The 15,925-nt window shown below is 37.7% G+C and overlaps 1 protein-coding gene across 10 annotated transcripts in view; it reads right to left on the reverse strand.

Annotated features, from left to right (window-relative positions):
* Positions 1 to 71: 71 nt before the first annotated feature.
* Positions 72 to 15,925, reverse strand: part of RALGPS1 (Ral GEF with PH domain and SH3 binding motif 1) — a 79,010-nt gene continuing 63,156 nt past the window's right edge. For 6 of the 10 annotated variants that reach the window (XM_030230680.2, XM_030230677.2, XM_030230678.2 and 3 more), the window contains 9 exons: positions 12,263 to 12,389; positions 11,485 to 11,639; positions 10,190 to 10,241; positions 9,824 to 9,904; positions 7,606 to 7,711; positions 6,459 to 6,551; positions 6,179 to 6,284; positions 4,694 to 4,785; positions 1,181 to 4,292 (listed from right to left, as the gene is read on the reverse strand). In XM_030230680.2, coding sequence (XP_030086540.1) covers positions 4,263 to 4,292; positions 4,694 to 4,785; positions 6,179 to 6,284; positions 6,459 to 6,551; positions 7,606 to 7,711; positions 9,824 to 9,904; positions 10,190 to 10,241; positions 11,485 to 11,639; positions 12,263 to 12,389 — 842 coding nt within the window. In that variant the 3' untranslated portion in view covers positions 1,181 to 4,262. The other 4 variants (XR_003945071.2, XM_050981006.1, XM_030230682.2 and 1 more) reach the window with 4 other exon arrangements.

A 15,925-nucleotide genomic window follows, 5' to 3' on the forward strand; every position in this document is an offset into this window, starting at 1 on the left:
AAGTACAGGGAAATTGATAATTACACAATGATAAAAATCCAGTGGCTTACTGGAGTCCTGTCTACTTTTAGAGATAGATATGATAGTTGAATCATTTCTACAATAAAATACAAGGTTGGCATTAGCAGGAATTCTGTGGTGGGATTTTCTTTTCTAGTGCCAAAGGCCATAAGTTACAGACCTTTGTTCCAGTTATAGAGATCTCCCACAGAGTGTCTTTATTTCCGGGGAGAACACAGAATAAAATGCTTATAACAATGAAATGCTTGAAATTTAATTCTTACATTTAAAATGTAGCATACCCAATACAGTTCTCTTTCAGAGCCAAAGGTGTGTATCTCCAAAGGGGTGTGTCCTTGATAAGAGGTATGTCACACCAGTTTCCTGCAAAGACATGTAAACAGTGCTATTAGGCACTTCTCAACCACATGCAAATACCTGTAGAAAATAGTAGACTGAGGCCTCAACCCCCTATGTGGACCAAATAATTTTTCCAATTTGAAAGTGTCTTTCCTAGATACATTGATCCAGTTCACAAATCAAATGCCTTACCCTCACTGCAAAAAATTTCCTCCCTATACCTAGTCTGAATCAACCTTCTTTTAAACTATAATCTGTTCTCCTATCACTACAGGCCCTACTAAAAAAATTTGTCCCCATCTTTCTTGTAAGTCCCCTTCAAGTACTGAGAGGTGGCAATAACATCTGCTTGGTGCATCTTCTTCTCTGGGCTAAACAATTCCATCTGTCTCAGCCTTTCCTCATCGCTGAGGTGCTCCAGCTCTCTGATTGTTCTTGTGGGTCTTCTCTGGACCCACTCCAACAGGTTCATATCTTTCCTATACCAAGGACTTGAAAGCTGGATGAAGCACTCCACGTGGGGTCTCACAAGAGCTGAGTGGAGGGGCAGAATCACTTCTGTCACCTGCTGCCCACACTGCTTTTGATGTAGCCCAGGACATGGCAGGCTTCTGAGCTGCCAGCACCCACGGCCAGGACATGTCCAGCCTCTCATACACCAGCACCCTGAAGTCCTTCTCAGCAGAGTTTCTCTTGATCTTTTCATTAGAATTATGTCAGTCCGAGCCACTCATCAAGCTTGTCCAGGCCCCAGTCTTCAGGTGTGGAAACTGCATCACTCAGTTTGGTGTCATCTGCAAACCTGCTGAGTTAAATTTGAAGTGCAAAGAAATTTAAGTTTGTCTCTACTTCTTTGGACTTTCAAAATATCACTTGAAAAACCTTCAGATTTGGAGGCTTTTTCAATTTTATCCTAGAAATGTTGATTCTGTTGTATTTATACTACTAAATGGCTAGACTGTGCTCTATAAAGTCTGTTCAATTATATTACCATTCATTCAAAATAAAACATGCATGCTGCCTTTGAGCTAAAACATTCCTTCTGTACCTCTCCTATTCTTTTTCAGAATATTTTATTGTCAACAGCGTACATACCCTGCACATTTTTAAACTTACAACCAAATGCTATTACTGTTGTAGTAAACAAACTTTTTTTACATTAAAGTATTTAATTAGCAAAACAATCATTATTATCAATGTAACAAACTGAAAAATGCAGCAACTCGATACAAGACTGAGGTTACAAAATACTTTGCCAAAAACCTAGGTTCCAACACCAGAGTTCTTACAGGTGAGACAGTTCACAAGAATTTTAGAAAGAATCCTTTACACAAATGGCATGCAGTGGACTGCTGAAAAACACAGCCAAAAATAGTGCAACAGTTTCCACACAAAACAAACCAAAATGTTGAAACTGATTAACATTACAGTGTGACAAGTCAGTCTCACTTTGAAAACTAGTTTCTTTGCCTCATTTTACCGCTATTTGGAAAAACATGCATTTTGGCACTGAATTACACTTAAATTAATTAAATAAATAAAAAAATAATAAATAATTAAATAATAAAATAAAAATTATTTAAATAAATTAAGCAATACATTAAATAAACTAATATTACTTATAGTTATTATATCTTCACAATTGTGAAAATGGTAATTATGTCATAATGTTTACTTTTACATAACTACTGTAGTTGTTCTCTTTGATGGAGGAAAACTTGTATGGTTTGTGAAATTATTTTGTGGAAATGCTGTAACAATCAGTAGTGACAGGCAACCTATTGTATTTCAATAGCCACTTTCAATTAACCATAGCAGTACCCGGTAATAGCAAATGGTACCAAATGGCATCATAACACCTCTAATCAGCAGCTAGGAACTGTTTAATCCTTAAAGACTAATTTAAAATTGGTTTAAGATGTTTTACTAGTATTCTTTCACTGCCATCATTATTCTTTCACTGCCTGAATTTCTCAACACTGCAGCAATTTCACAATTGTGCTATCCGGAAAAGATGTTTAATCTCATTGATGACTAATCACAAAAATCCACAGGTGTAGAATAATTCAGACTATATCATAGCCTAACAGTCTGAAGTCATTTACTGCTGACAGGATGTTACCACATTCAAAAGCTTCTATACCATCTCTAATGGCGTTCGATGCTCTGCCCTTGCAGATAACCATGTATTTCCTAGTTCAAAGTTGTCTTAAGTTAGGAAAGAAAGAGAAAAACAACACAAATATATTTTTAATTACAACTCTTTTCACAGAGTTCCTCAGTTATCAAATAAATTTTGTCAACTTTACATGCACTTTCCCATGTCCCAAGATCTAAATGCAATTGTTATCAGGAACTGTTTTTCTTGAAATCCTGGTATGCATTAGGCTTTTGGGATTGTAACATGAACTCTTAAAAGAACAATAAATTTACTTGTGACCTTCACTTAACAATACAGTTAGCTTTTTCTCCTTGCTGTTAGAGAAGTTTCAAAATTAAAATGTAGAAACTCATGGAAGTCCACAGAATACATACTGCTAATGCTAGGAAGCTTGTTCTAGTAGAGGTTCTGTTCACTTAAACTGACTTTCATGGTGTTCCTGGTTTGTAAGTTAAGGGCTAACTTGCCAATTTCTCCTCTACGCAATCTTAGGAAAGTCAGAGGAGGCTTTCAGGTGATGGATGAAGTCTGAATAATGATGCTATATGGCAAAAGAGTTTCAAAAAGAAAAAGTGATGAATTTAACAAATGAACAGAAAATGATTCTGACTGCAGGAGTGCCAGGGTACAGCAGGAATACAGTACAGAGAGAGTTCCTTCAGAGAACTTCAGTTACATTTTTGTTTGCTCATTTATTCTCTGGATATTGATGTGGAGATTTCTTTGTACTTGCTCCACTGTTGAACAGTCTTTCACTGCCACCATGATTTTATAATAGCAGTACCATCTACCAGTACTAATGTCCTGAAGTCACAACACATACTGTAATTGAGTGGAGCCAAGTCATCCGCAGAAGGACAGAACAGAAACAATGATATGGAGTCATTTTGAGGAGCCAGGACCATGTGATATAAAACACCTGATTACCTGCTTCCCTGTGCTAAGGGGTTTGAAATGAGCAACATTCAGACTGAACCAAAACACCAAATTTATAAGCAACTATGCCATTGGTAAGAGAATGTAAGACAAACTTCAGCACAACATAAATTTAAACGGCCTTAAATCTATTACCAGCGTATTCCTGAGCAAAACAACTGAATGAAAAAGAAAACCAACTGTCCTATGCCAAAATACATTTTTCCCAAATAGCTCAAATATGAACAGCATATTGTCCAGAGATTTGATAGAAAATTTGAGGCAGCCACATTTCCAAGCAACTCAGTGCACTTAGGTTATAAAAAGGTTGTTCCACAATTTTCTATTCTAATTGACACTTTGGAGCAAGTTAACACTGTCAGTCATTCTGTGCATTAGAAAGAAATTAAACCCAACATGGGCCAAATATTCTTCAGTCACACAAAGCAGCTTAACAATAAAAAGAACCATTTGAAAAAGAACAGGCAGAAGATATAATGCTCAGTTTGCGGCCAAATATCAGTTCATGCAGTCTCTGACCACAAATTGTTGAGGGCTCTAGAATCCTGCAGGAGGCAGGATTAATCTTCTGTCCATCTAACTTGTCTGCTTTCACTCAGTGCATGAGACTTTATCTGGTCCTAGGAATAACATTCACTTTCTGCTTTTAAAAGCTGTGTCAGATTCACTTTCAAGTTACTTAGGAAAGTGCTGAAATATCTGTGGCTGGCTCATGTCAGGAAAACCATTCTCCTCTTCTTCCTTAGAGAACAATAACCTGTTTCTTCAGTTTGGCACTTGAAGTCACACCAGGTAGGAGAGGAAATTATTCGAATGACATTAGATTAGCAGGTACCTGGAAGAGATTGTAAATTACTCATAGAATCATTACATTTGGGAGAGATCTCTAAGATCATTGAGTCCATCCTAGTATGGCTACTTTCATTTTCCATGAGACAGTCCCTTCTAAAGAAGAAGAGATGAGGTTATCTTGCTTGAAGCAACTGAGAATAGAATTTATATGCTCTGAAGGTAACCAAACCAATAGCTAGACCTGCACAAAACCTGATTTGATGGGAATTCTCTAATTTTAAATAATCCTTCTTTCTCCTATTGAAAAAATGGATCAGCGTACAGAATGAGGAATTATGTCTGTCCCCACAGGAATGCGTGTGCACACAGATTGAAAGAGCTTTTCTAGTAAGGATTTTCTGGAAAATAGGAAAAAGTGGGTAGAAATAGTTTTCACAACCTTACCTGAGGCTTGTTGCTTTTGCACGCATCATCCAGATGCTTATGCCATAATATTGCATGAAACCTTGAACCAGTCTGAAACTTGTAAACGTTGCCTACAAAAATAAGAAAATGAAAGACTCAGAATTTACAGACAGACATGTAGTTTCAAAGAACTCTGATTTCTGTGCAGAAGCCAAAGTCCTGAAGTAAACTCTTACATTAATTTGCACCTCGAATGCTCAAACATGATGCTGCTAATATAACAGAGCCCATGTGAGCCACGTTACCCAGCAATTCTTGGGTGAAGCAAGTATGAGAACATATGTGGCCTCATAGGCAGAAAGGCTGAGTTACAGCCACAGAAAAGACCATGTAGGTGGGTGTGTGGCAAGAAAAGAAAGAACGCTAAGCAATAAGAGAACAAACCCACTTCGTTAAGAAGAGCAAGAACTATTCAGTCAAGGCAGGAGAGATGAAACAAAGTTTCTAAAATGTAACAGTCAGCAGAACCTCAGTAGTCGGCAGAAAAAATTGTTATACAAGCACTTGATTTAAAGGAAAAAGGCTGACGTGAATACTAGGAATGCAATCCCTTATATTATCGGTTAACAGACATGAACATGAACTGTGAACAGTAATAGTATTGGCTATCCAGGCGTGTGATATTCTAATCTGATACTGAAAATATTATAAAGCTATATACACTTTTAATAAATGTTTCTGGTTATACCACAACTGGGGACTGTGCATCATTCATACGCCGCAGGTCAGATCTAATTTAATCCTGGCTTTCTTCTCATCAAGGCTTCTGTAAACTTAGTTTTCTTCAATGTCCTACTGCAAATTGTTTCCTGCAATCAAATATTTTGTGCATTTTAGTTAACTCCCAGATGATGCACTTCACAGAGTAGATGGGACTCCATATCCAGCACCAAAGCTGAAAACATGGAAACTGAAGAAAGCCTCAAGAACCTGTATGCAGCCACTCAAAGTGCAAAATAACTCCAGGAGTTTTTTTATCTTTTGAAATTTTTAAGTTTACTCGAGGGAAATAAGTTATGGCATTGCGAAATTAATAATTAAAAAGTAATAATTACTTAGCAGATTTATTTTGATAAATGGTTTGATATTTTAATTGGCCTCAGGGTATGTCAATATTTGATATTGACTGATTTTAAGGAAGCTATTCAGAGACTTGTAGATCAATGTATGGAGATACACGGACGTGCTGCACTCTCATATTAGCTGAGGAATTTCTGCAAAACTTACAGTAACAGTCAAAAGAAATGAATCTCTGCAGGCAGCACAGAAGCACCACAGCATATTGTAGAAATACGTTCAATTGAATTTGTACCTTCCCTGGAAAATTCTGTATTGAAGATCTCCCTCTTCAGTCTTTTATGAGTGCCACTGCAAGTTCTGTAATCTACAAGCTCATTCATAGATATTAATCTACTTCCTGTCACAGAAATGTAATGCAGACACTGTCCATCTTGTTATATCTACCTTTGTCAGGGTTATTTAGCTGGAAAATATCAGGATGCTCTGGGTCATCAGGCAGTGCCACCATCCAGCCTGCAATGGAGACTTTTTTCCCAGGTGTAGATTTATACTGGAAAAGACAGACAAATCAGTCATAGCTGAGACTATAGCAAAGATTAACTTTTGACTGTAGAAGTTGTGCAGAAATATGGCTTAGCCTGGAATAGAAAATACACTTTGGATGCCCTTCCCGATCTACTTATGAGTATTTAATTTTTGGTTTTAGAATAAGTTTTAAGCTTACATGTTTCCTTTCAGTGCCTCTTAAAGCTTTTGCTCCAAAGTAGAGAAGAGTTGATCCTGAAAGCATGACCCAGTATCTAGTCCATGAGGAGAGCTGAATGAAAAAGGAAAAAAATTAGGAAAAACTCTGCATTTCTCTGATATCCCGGCATATCTCTGAAATTACAAAAATTTATTCACTGGCAAGTCCAAGTGCTACCAAAGTTAATTTTAGAAGCAAGGAATGGAGATAAAGAGTGTCTCCTAGTGTAAATCAGCCCAGCTACCTAAAGCTTGATGGCTGGCTGTGGATACAATCGTTCTTTGTTGGGTATCTCATGAAAGTATCAGTACTGATTGTTTAGAGAAGAATAGTGTGCAGCCTTCTGCTGTACAGATCTTGGACTTTTGACTAAAAAAAATTATTGAGTGGACTCTGCAATTCTTCAAATTGTTTAGCTCTGAACTGAACTACATCAATCAACTCGACAGAAAGCAAATAAATTATCAAATGCATAGGACTAGAACCATGTGAAATCCTTGAATTCAGGTTAACTATGAATTGCGAGGACTTTGGTGCTCTGGGTGGCTGCTCTGCAGCCTTTCCATTTTAATGCAATATCTCAAAAGTGCCAAAATATATTGTAGAAATACGTTCAATTGAATTTGTACCTTCCCTGGAAAATTCTGTATTGAAGATCTCCCTCTTCAGTCTTTTATGAGTGCCACTGCTAGTTCTTTAATCTACAAGCTCATTCATAGATATTAATCTACTTCCTGTCACAGAAATGTAATGCAGACACTGTCCATCTTGCAATATCTGCCTTTGTCAGGGTTATTTAGCTGGAAAGTATCAGGATGCTCTGGGCCATCAGGCAGTGCCACAAGATTTATTTCTGCCCTCACAACACTGCTTGCTGGTTACACAATTGCTTCACTCCTGCTTGGCTGTCACGGCTAGAAACCTGACTTGCAAACTGCTGTATATCAAATGACACACAAAGGTTACAACCTCGATACAACCTGGTTACAACTTTGATCAGAAAATTACAATTGATAAAACCATTGTTTTGGGTGGTATCAAGCTGCAGGTTTAATATAATTCTGAAAATTAAACCAGCCACTAATGAATTAGGACCACAGGAATAACTATAATTAGAATTACTTACAGTAGGTTTCTTGCCTTCTTTGAGCAGTGTTTTTCTTCTTAAAGGCCCTTCCATGGTAATGACTCCTGTGGAACCACCTGCTGTGCAGCTGCATGCACCTGTTGGGCTGGAGACACAAAGCATTCCTCTATGTATTTGAGCAGAGTAAGGATAGTAAGTAAGCAATATAATTTAGCTCTAAATATATCTATCCTCCACTGCTTTATGAATATTGTATAACCTGAAATGGGACTCTAGAATATGTGTTTTCCTAACCTAGCTACCAAATAGGAACCAAGATCTTTCAAAACGGTTCTATTCTGGGGGCTTAGGCATGAGAAAATAAAACAGAATAAATACTGAAACCCAAAGTCAAAGTGAAAACAGGCAATTTTCTTTTTTATTCTGGTAAATTATAGAAATTACCCAAATTTCTGGAAATTTTTGGCTCAAAATTTTACAAGAGCTCTTTTTTACAAGAGCTCCCACAAATTTTGTTTTAAATTAAATGAAAATACCTTGCCTAATTGGAAAAGAATTGTGAAAACTATATTAAAAATAAATTTAATAATTATTAATAATTATTAAAAATCAGTTCAATAATTTATTTACAGAGATTAGAATAGTTTTTCCTTTTCCAGGATGAACATAAAACTTCCCATATACAACAGAGAAAGAGATACAATTGACAGAACCCAAGTATATGGAAAGTTAGAAAGGCAAGCAGCCATTAATAAGGCCACAACCAAATGTTGATTGGTAGGTTACCTGCTGCTAACGTCTCTTCATTGACACATGATCACAACCTTGGTGATCTTATGTGGGCCAAGAGGGTTTATCAGCACTAACTAAATCATGTCTAATAATGAATACAAGGAAAAGGATGTGTATAATCTACCTTGCAGTTGTGAAAGGAACACTATTCTCTCCACAAATTAATCTGAACTCATGCTGGTGCCAAGTGATATGCACAGCCACATCTAGGGAAGGACAGCCCTCCCAGCTGCCAGGCACATGCATTCTTCCGTTGCATGACCTGCCTGGTCTCTGCTAATGTGCATTCTTGCCAATTCTATATTTGACAGAGGTAGTTGAAGGTTTCAGAAAAGGAAGAATGACTACAAGCATTAGAAGTACTTGACAGTGGATAAATGTAAGAAACGTATTTTAGGAAGTAACTCTTCTTTTTTGATTTAATAGGCTTTTCATGTTTTAATTGTTGTACATTTTATATTTCTAGCTTTTGTATGTTTTTGAAACAGGTCTACCATGGTCACGTTAAGAAAGTACTTTCCAGGAGCAGCTACAATACCTGAAATACTGTTCCAAAATGTATTTCTTTAGGAATTTATAAAGCACGCATTTTTATTTTTGTCTAACCTCTAACTTGTGCTGTTATCAGATGTTACTGGCACAAGTAAGGCAGCTGTGATTTATACATTACATCAATATGTCTACAATGGCTGAAGCAAACTAATTTAAACAAAATAAAATCTGACTGGATTTAAATTGCAACTAAATCACAGTATTTGCAGAATACTGATTCAGGGCCCTATTTTCTTAACTGTTCGAACATACGTCTTCCTTTGCCAGCATCACAGAATTATCAAGCTCAGGTCAGGTATACATTCAAGGAATGATTTTTATCCCTCAAACTATATAAAATTTTCAGTGTCACCTCTCTTAGGTCTGTAAACAATGACCTGCTTCTAGAAAGTACACTTCTTAGTGTCTAGCAACATTGTGAGCACCTGCTACATATGGCTTGTGGATGTTCCCTCTCTTACTTGAGGTCCAAGGTCATCCCTTTTACTGAACAAAATCAACACACCACACAGACACGGACAGATATTGTGGGTAGCTGTCTGGTAAATCAGGAAATAGACTGTGAGAAAGGGTCAAGAATGTATCCTTCTAACATCATCACTTGTAATGGGAGTCAAAGATGGCCTTCATGAAAAACCTGCTTCCACAAGGTTTCATGAAACTCTAAGCCTAGTTTTCTGCAAAATGGAAGCCAGACATCATTAGTTAAATCAACAGCTAAACTGAAATTCATCCGAATGGGTCATAATCCTGCTTTACCACAGGAGTTCTTACAAGCAGGAGGGGCAGATTTTGTAAATTGTTATGGTCATATAAGGATATTTGGACCCAAAGTGCATTACACTAGGAAAGCATAAAGACCCCAATTGAAGTTTAGCACCATACAATGAAAGAGGCAGACCCTGAACTGTACCTGTAGACACAGCTTCGACTCCGAGGAGAATTCCTGACCGGTACCCTCCAGTTAGGCCCCAGCGTGGCATATAAACGACCCCTGTTTGTGAATGCAAATATCTGATGAGGGATATTCTAGTTTGAGACTTCAATAGTTAGGGTTTGGTAAATGTGACAGAGATAGCTCCCAATCTTTTCAGGTCCAGTACGTTTACAGTGCTTTATTTCAAAATATTTGCCATTTTTTTTCCTAACTAATCAATAATTTGATAAAAATAACTATTGATTTAGGGCTTACCTAGGGATAATAATGTTAGGGATCATTTGTGAATTTCTTAGCTAAGTCTGTAGAGTGCTCAGTGAGTGAACATGAAGACTAACTCACCTTTCAAGCCCTGACGGCAGCTCCTCACTAAATTCTGAGCTTTCACTGCTATCTAGAAAGAGAGTAGTACAGAGAAGGAGTAAGAAAACCACCCATGGGAAAATACAAAGCCAATGTATGTGGATCACCAGAATACTCTTTTGTATAGTACCATGGACACCGCTTACTCAAATCATGTTTTAAAGAAGTGTTTAGAGTTCATGGTAAAATTTTTGCTGGAAGAGGTTTACATGAGCCTCTCCATTTATAGTATCTCACTCAACTCATGTTATTGCTGTGTTTTAATACCATTACTTTAATTTTCACCATGCTTTTACTTCAGAAGCTGAGCACTTCAGGTACATAAAATCCGGCTCCTTTGTAAGACAATATTTCTACCACAATATCCATAAGTGAATTGAAGTTATTAGATATGGTATCACGGTTTATTTTCAAGAAGCAAACACACCTCTAATAGAGGATATGTCAGCTGTATGGGGCTGCTAGGAGTTATTAAAAAAAAAAAATATATATATATATATATGATGTTATTCATAACTAAAGTTCCTATCTCTCCCTCAAGCCCATCACCCATTTGTCCCTCCTTTTCTGGCTCAACTATTTAGCTCACAGTTTTAATTTGCCCAGGACTGATCTTCTAATGCTCAGTTTTAACACACTAAGCTGTTCCTGTATTTTCAGAGGTGCAAAGATCATCTCAGTGTCTGACTCTTGGTCAAGTAATGTGCTATCTTTCACAGTCAATTTCTTATTGACTGTGAAATTATATTCTTATTTTAGAAATTGCCTGAGTCTCTTAAAAGGTGGCTTTCTCTTGCTTAGAACATAGATTCTTGATCACTTTTCTGATATTATATTAATTGCTTTATTAATTATGATACCATAATGTGTTCATATTACCTTTTTTTATAAGTCTTAGCGAGTACTACCAACAAATCCCCCACCTTCTAAAACATATAGTTAAAATTAAAGCTTTCTTTGTGTAAAGGTAGCTTTTAAAATACACATCCACTTTCCCCCTCGTAAAAGCTGACAAGACTTTGTGTCACACACCGAGCATCTACAAAACCAATTTTCCTTCATGCCACTTTTACCAAAAGCATCAGTAGATAATCGAGGAAAGCTGATGTAACATTGACCAGGTAGCAGTACTGATCTACTTTCATCCATGAAAACAATCAATCAGTCTTTGCAAGGGAACTAACGATCTTCCTAATTCTCTGCTTTCAGATGTCTGTGAGTCTGCAGCGCCCTGGGGACAGGAGCAGGGCTGTCACTCCCCAGGCAGACGATACCTATGGAGAGGCCGTTGGCAAGGAGGCGCGTGCTGGGCGTGTGGCCGCGCGCGGGGCTGTGGCACTCCAGGACACTGTCGTCCAGCAGGTGCCGGGGCCGCTCCGTCGGGAAGGTGGCGCTTTTGCTCTCCACGACGCTCAACTGACACATCATACTGGAACACGGAAGAAGAGAAAAATGTGAAACCCCTCTTATGTCATCTAACAGCAACCCTTGGCTCACATTATTTCCACTCAGCCTCAGCCTCATCAACAGGTTATTAAGGATCAGGCAATTATACGCTACCACGTACTGTACTGTACATATGCTCCTTTACTACCAAAGTGAGTTTCAGATTTTACTTCTCTTAGTCTGTAACAACTATTAAATTTCTACTGTACATATGCTCCTTTACTACCAAAGTGAGTTTCAGATTTTACTTCTCTTAGTCTGTAACAACTATTAAATTTCTGCAGCTGGGAAGCTGTAAATGTTTTAACTCCTCCATACAAAACGTGAACATCCTTGGTGGCAGCAAAAGCAGAAACCCAGAAAAAGGAGACACACCAGGAATCCACAGACTAAAGTGGATAAGCAGCTTTCAAGTACTGCCAGTGCCTGGCACTAGCAGAGAACAGAGTCAGCAAAAATAACAAAAGTGTCAAGGGAAAACCTAGGGAATACATACTAGAGCCTGAAACACTTTTGCAATAGAAGAAATGGAAAGGACAAATACTAGCATGTTTCCTGCTGCTATCTTCAATTTTTGTGACACATGAGACAGCCGGGATTACGCACTTGTTTCCTAGGCTGTGACTCTTCCGGTGCCTTGGTACAGGAGGTGTAGATAGACTTGCTGCTACTGAGGCATCAGGACATGTGGGTCTCCTGCTGAATTTCATAATTGCTGACATGTCAGATGGACCTAAAAGACAGAGATTATTTAACTGGACTGATGCAAATCCCAGAAATTTCATTGGCTGGTGTGCTTAGGAACTGATTAAAATTATTTTTACAGATAACCAAATGGCACCATTTCTGAAGCACTCTTTCTTGCCCATTAGGGTTACACCATCCATTTTGTTATAAATTCATCTCCATAATCTTGAACTCCCTGGAGCAATTTTTAAAATAGTTTTGCTCATATATTTAACAATAAACTACAAAAACTCTCAGTGTCCTTACAGCTGGATGTGCCGAAGTGTAATATGCAGAGCCATAAAGTTGGTTTGTACTTCAGGTGTGAACAGGAATGTCCACACGTGTTTTGAATTTTGTTCACAACTTCATGTTGTGAATAAACTGTAAACAATCTGCTCATACTGACTCACAGCTTGAGCGTGTCGGAAAAACCAAGGGCTCTTCATATACCTAATGGACAGACAGATGCATTACTTCTCAAACATCTATGAGCTCTAGATATGTCTCACTGCAATCATTCTTCCTCTCAATTTACAGATTTTATGAGGCCTCACAGAAAACATGGACAAACTGGTTTTGTTCCAGCTCCTCGATGCTGTTCACAAAAGGCAGGCAGTGGGGCCTTTGCAATACACAGGAAAAGACAGTCTGTCATCATCCTCAGTAAATGCCAGGCTCTTCTTGGCTTCATAGCAAACAGTTGAGATTTCACTTTTAAACACTTAGTTATGGCATTGGTGCTTGTGATGAAAGTGGGAACAGTGGTCATCAAAGTCTCCATCTGCCCCATATCTTTCTCCTTGGGACAGTCCAGGTACCAGTAGAACAGACTTTCCTCTACATTACAAAAATCACTTCTTGGAGGTTCCAGCAACCTCAGCTTAGTCAGCTTCTGGACTCTTACCAAAACCCACTCATTAAGAGGTTGACACAAGAAGAAACTTTGTGATGTGAAAAGCCATGTGCAATCATCATCAGAATCTTTGCAAAAGTGTCTGTCATCAAATAAATAATAAACTGAAACAGAAAAAAAAACCCTCAAAACCAATCCAAAACACCAGCATTCCATGGCACAGTTTGACAACAGGATGAACATGAACTTTTAACAGAAATGGTTCTGAGAGACAAAACTTCCCAGGGAAGTGGTCATGGCACCAAGCCTGTGAGAGTACAAGGTGAGTCTGCTGGTATCACAACACTCTTAGTGATATAATTTAGTTTTATGTAGCCCGGCAAGGCTGGAGTTGGACTCAATGTTCCTTAGAGGTCTCTCCTTACTTGGGACATTCTGTTTCTATTTGTTTTACAGGCTGCTCTCTCTACCCTGAAATACCCTTGAAGGAAGGTGTCAACTTCTTCTATCTTGAACTGAGGATTCATGAGACACAAGAAGAAATAGGAGAAGCAGTAATGATTTTGTCCCAGTAAAAGGCAAAACCCCTCCCCAAAAAATGCAAGATTCTTTCCTGCTCATACTCTCTCTGCAATATAGACTTATATCAAGTTGTAGGAAACAAAGAAATTAATTCCAAATTATTTGTATTTTTATTTCACCATCGCTCAGACTCTGGAATTTCACTGTGAACTGGACTGCAACTATGAAAAATTGCAAAGGGTTTTCCCTAGCAGTAAGGGGAAAGATTTAATCCACAGTGTTTTGCACATTTGAGCAAACAGTTCATTATGCTGCTTAATAAATAATGAAGGGAGCCCCAAGACAAGCAAAAAAGACACAATTTCTTTTCGCAATACAGAGAGGAGGGACAAGTTTGTTAGAGGAACCTTCAGCAGTATTATTCATCAGACCATCAATTTGGTAGGAGAACAAAGACAAAACCGTTTTTAAGCATGTTTTCTGCCTCATTCATATACACCATCAGGACAGCATTTTTGCCTGCCCATCTTTGTCACCATCACACAACTCCAAATTTGTGAAACACAACAGTCATAGCATCAGTCACTGGCATATGCAGCTTCAGAGAAGGTCTTATACCTAATGGCCATGTGCAGTTTTAAAAAATGCACTTTCAGTCATTACTTCATCCAGAGATTCACCTAAAGACGCACATCTGGGATGCTGGAGAGGGCCCAGTACAATGTTCTTGCTGCACAGACAACTAAAATTTTGATGCATTTGGGCGGTAACACAACACTGGAAGTTGCTTCTCTAAAACCAAAGCAGTTTAGCTTCCATTTCTGCCATGGAGGTGAAGCAAAATTAGGATGGAAAAAGTATGATTATGAATGCAATTATGTGTTGCCTAGTTTAATGTAAAAACTGTATGGATTCATAATTCACCATTAGGTCTGAAAAATCTTATCTGCTGCATTAGTAGCAAGACTATACATTTTACTAAAGTCTTTTACCATGGATTTTCATTACAAATTAAAATTTATGCAGAGACAAAACAAATGCCTTCAGAAGTTTCAGAAATTATTACAAATTCTTTAGTTTGAAAACCTCCAGTTCTTCTGATGGACTAGATTCCCAAAAAAGGAGTTTGCTCTACATGCTTTCTTTGTAGTGCCTTTCCATCAGATACTTTTCAAACTGTGAACAGGAAAATACTTAGGATTACTGAGGTATTTATTACCTGCTAAGAAGCCTAAAATATATTGGAACTGAAACTCAGGATAAAGACAGTGGCAGCTAAAAGAGAATTTCCCTGAAAATTATGTGCATTTATCAGCAAGAGTTTAATCTGAAACTCAGCATAAACTTCGGTGTTAATATGCCCACTCTGAGGCGAGTCCCTTAATTTGGTTACAGGATTTGCTCATTTTTGTATTGCTTCCTGCTGTATCATTCAGGTGTTTCTGAACTGATGCCAGTTCTCAATCTTGATTTAATTTTTTTTTCAAATGGATGACATTAAGTTCTTTTAAGTTCACTGAATGCTACTGGAGTATTATTTTTAACAAGTTACTGAAACCACAGCCTGTGAAATAGTAACAATCTTAAGGCACAGTCCTAGAGGATTATCAGTATAGTGCAGTGCTTTTTCACACAGACATTGTGCCACTTGTAGAAATAACTGTTAAATTTTGTAACACATAATAGTTTAAAGGTTAAGTTTCTCACAGTGGAGAATCAGAGACCTGAAAGCAGTTTGATTAATTTTTTTTCCAAAGCATTGATATGCAGCAAAACAAAAGCATGACACTGCATCAAAATTACTTCATCAGAAAGAACAGCAAAATAACAAGACCAGTGCTGACACAATAAAGTTATTACAAAATCAAAGCTGGCTGGATTTGACTCCAGGTAGGTTCAAATGCTACTATCAAAACCTACAAAGAGTAAGAGATATTATCTAGCAAGAAATAATAGTTTGAGACTTTTCACTCTACACTCTCTTTTTTTCTCCCTCTCTTTAGGGAGCATGGACTGAAATTTAATACAATTGCAACACGAAACTATCTAAAGATTGATCATTATAAAGATGATAATTGCTTGATTTAAGTAAGAGCTTTTTTTACCTGGACAGTTTTAGAACAGAAAAAATTTGATAAACTGCCACACTCCCCCTGAAACAAATT

This window comes from Serinus canaria, chromosome 17, assembly GCF_022539315.1.
Source record: "Serinus canaria isolate serCan28SL12 chromosome 17, serCan2020, whole genome shotgun sequence".
Taxonomy (NCBI): domain Eukaryota; kingdom Metazoa; phylum Chordata; class Aves; order Passeriformes; family Fringillidae; genus Serinus; species Serinus canaria.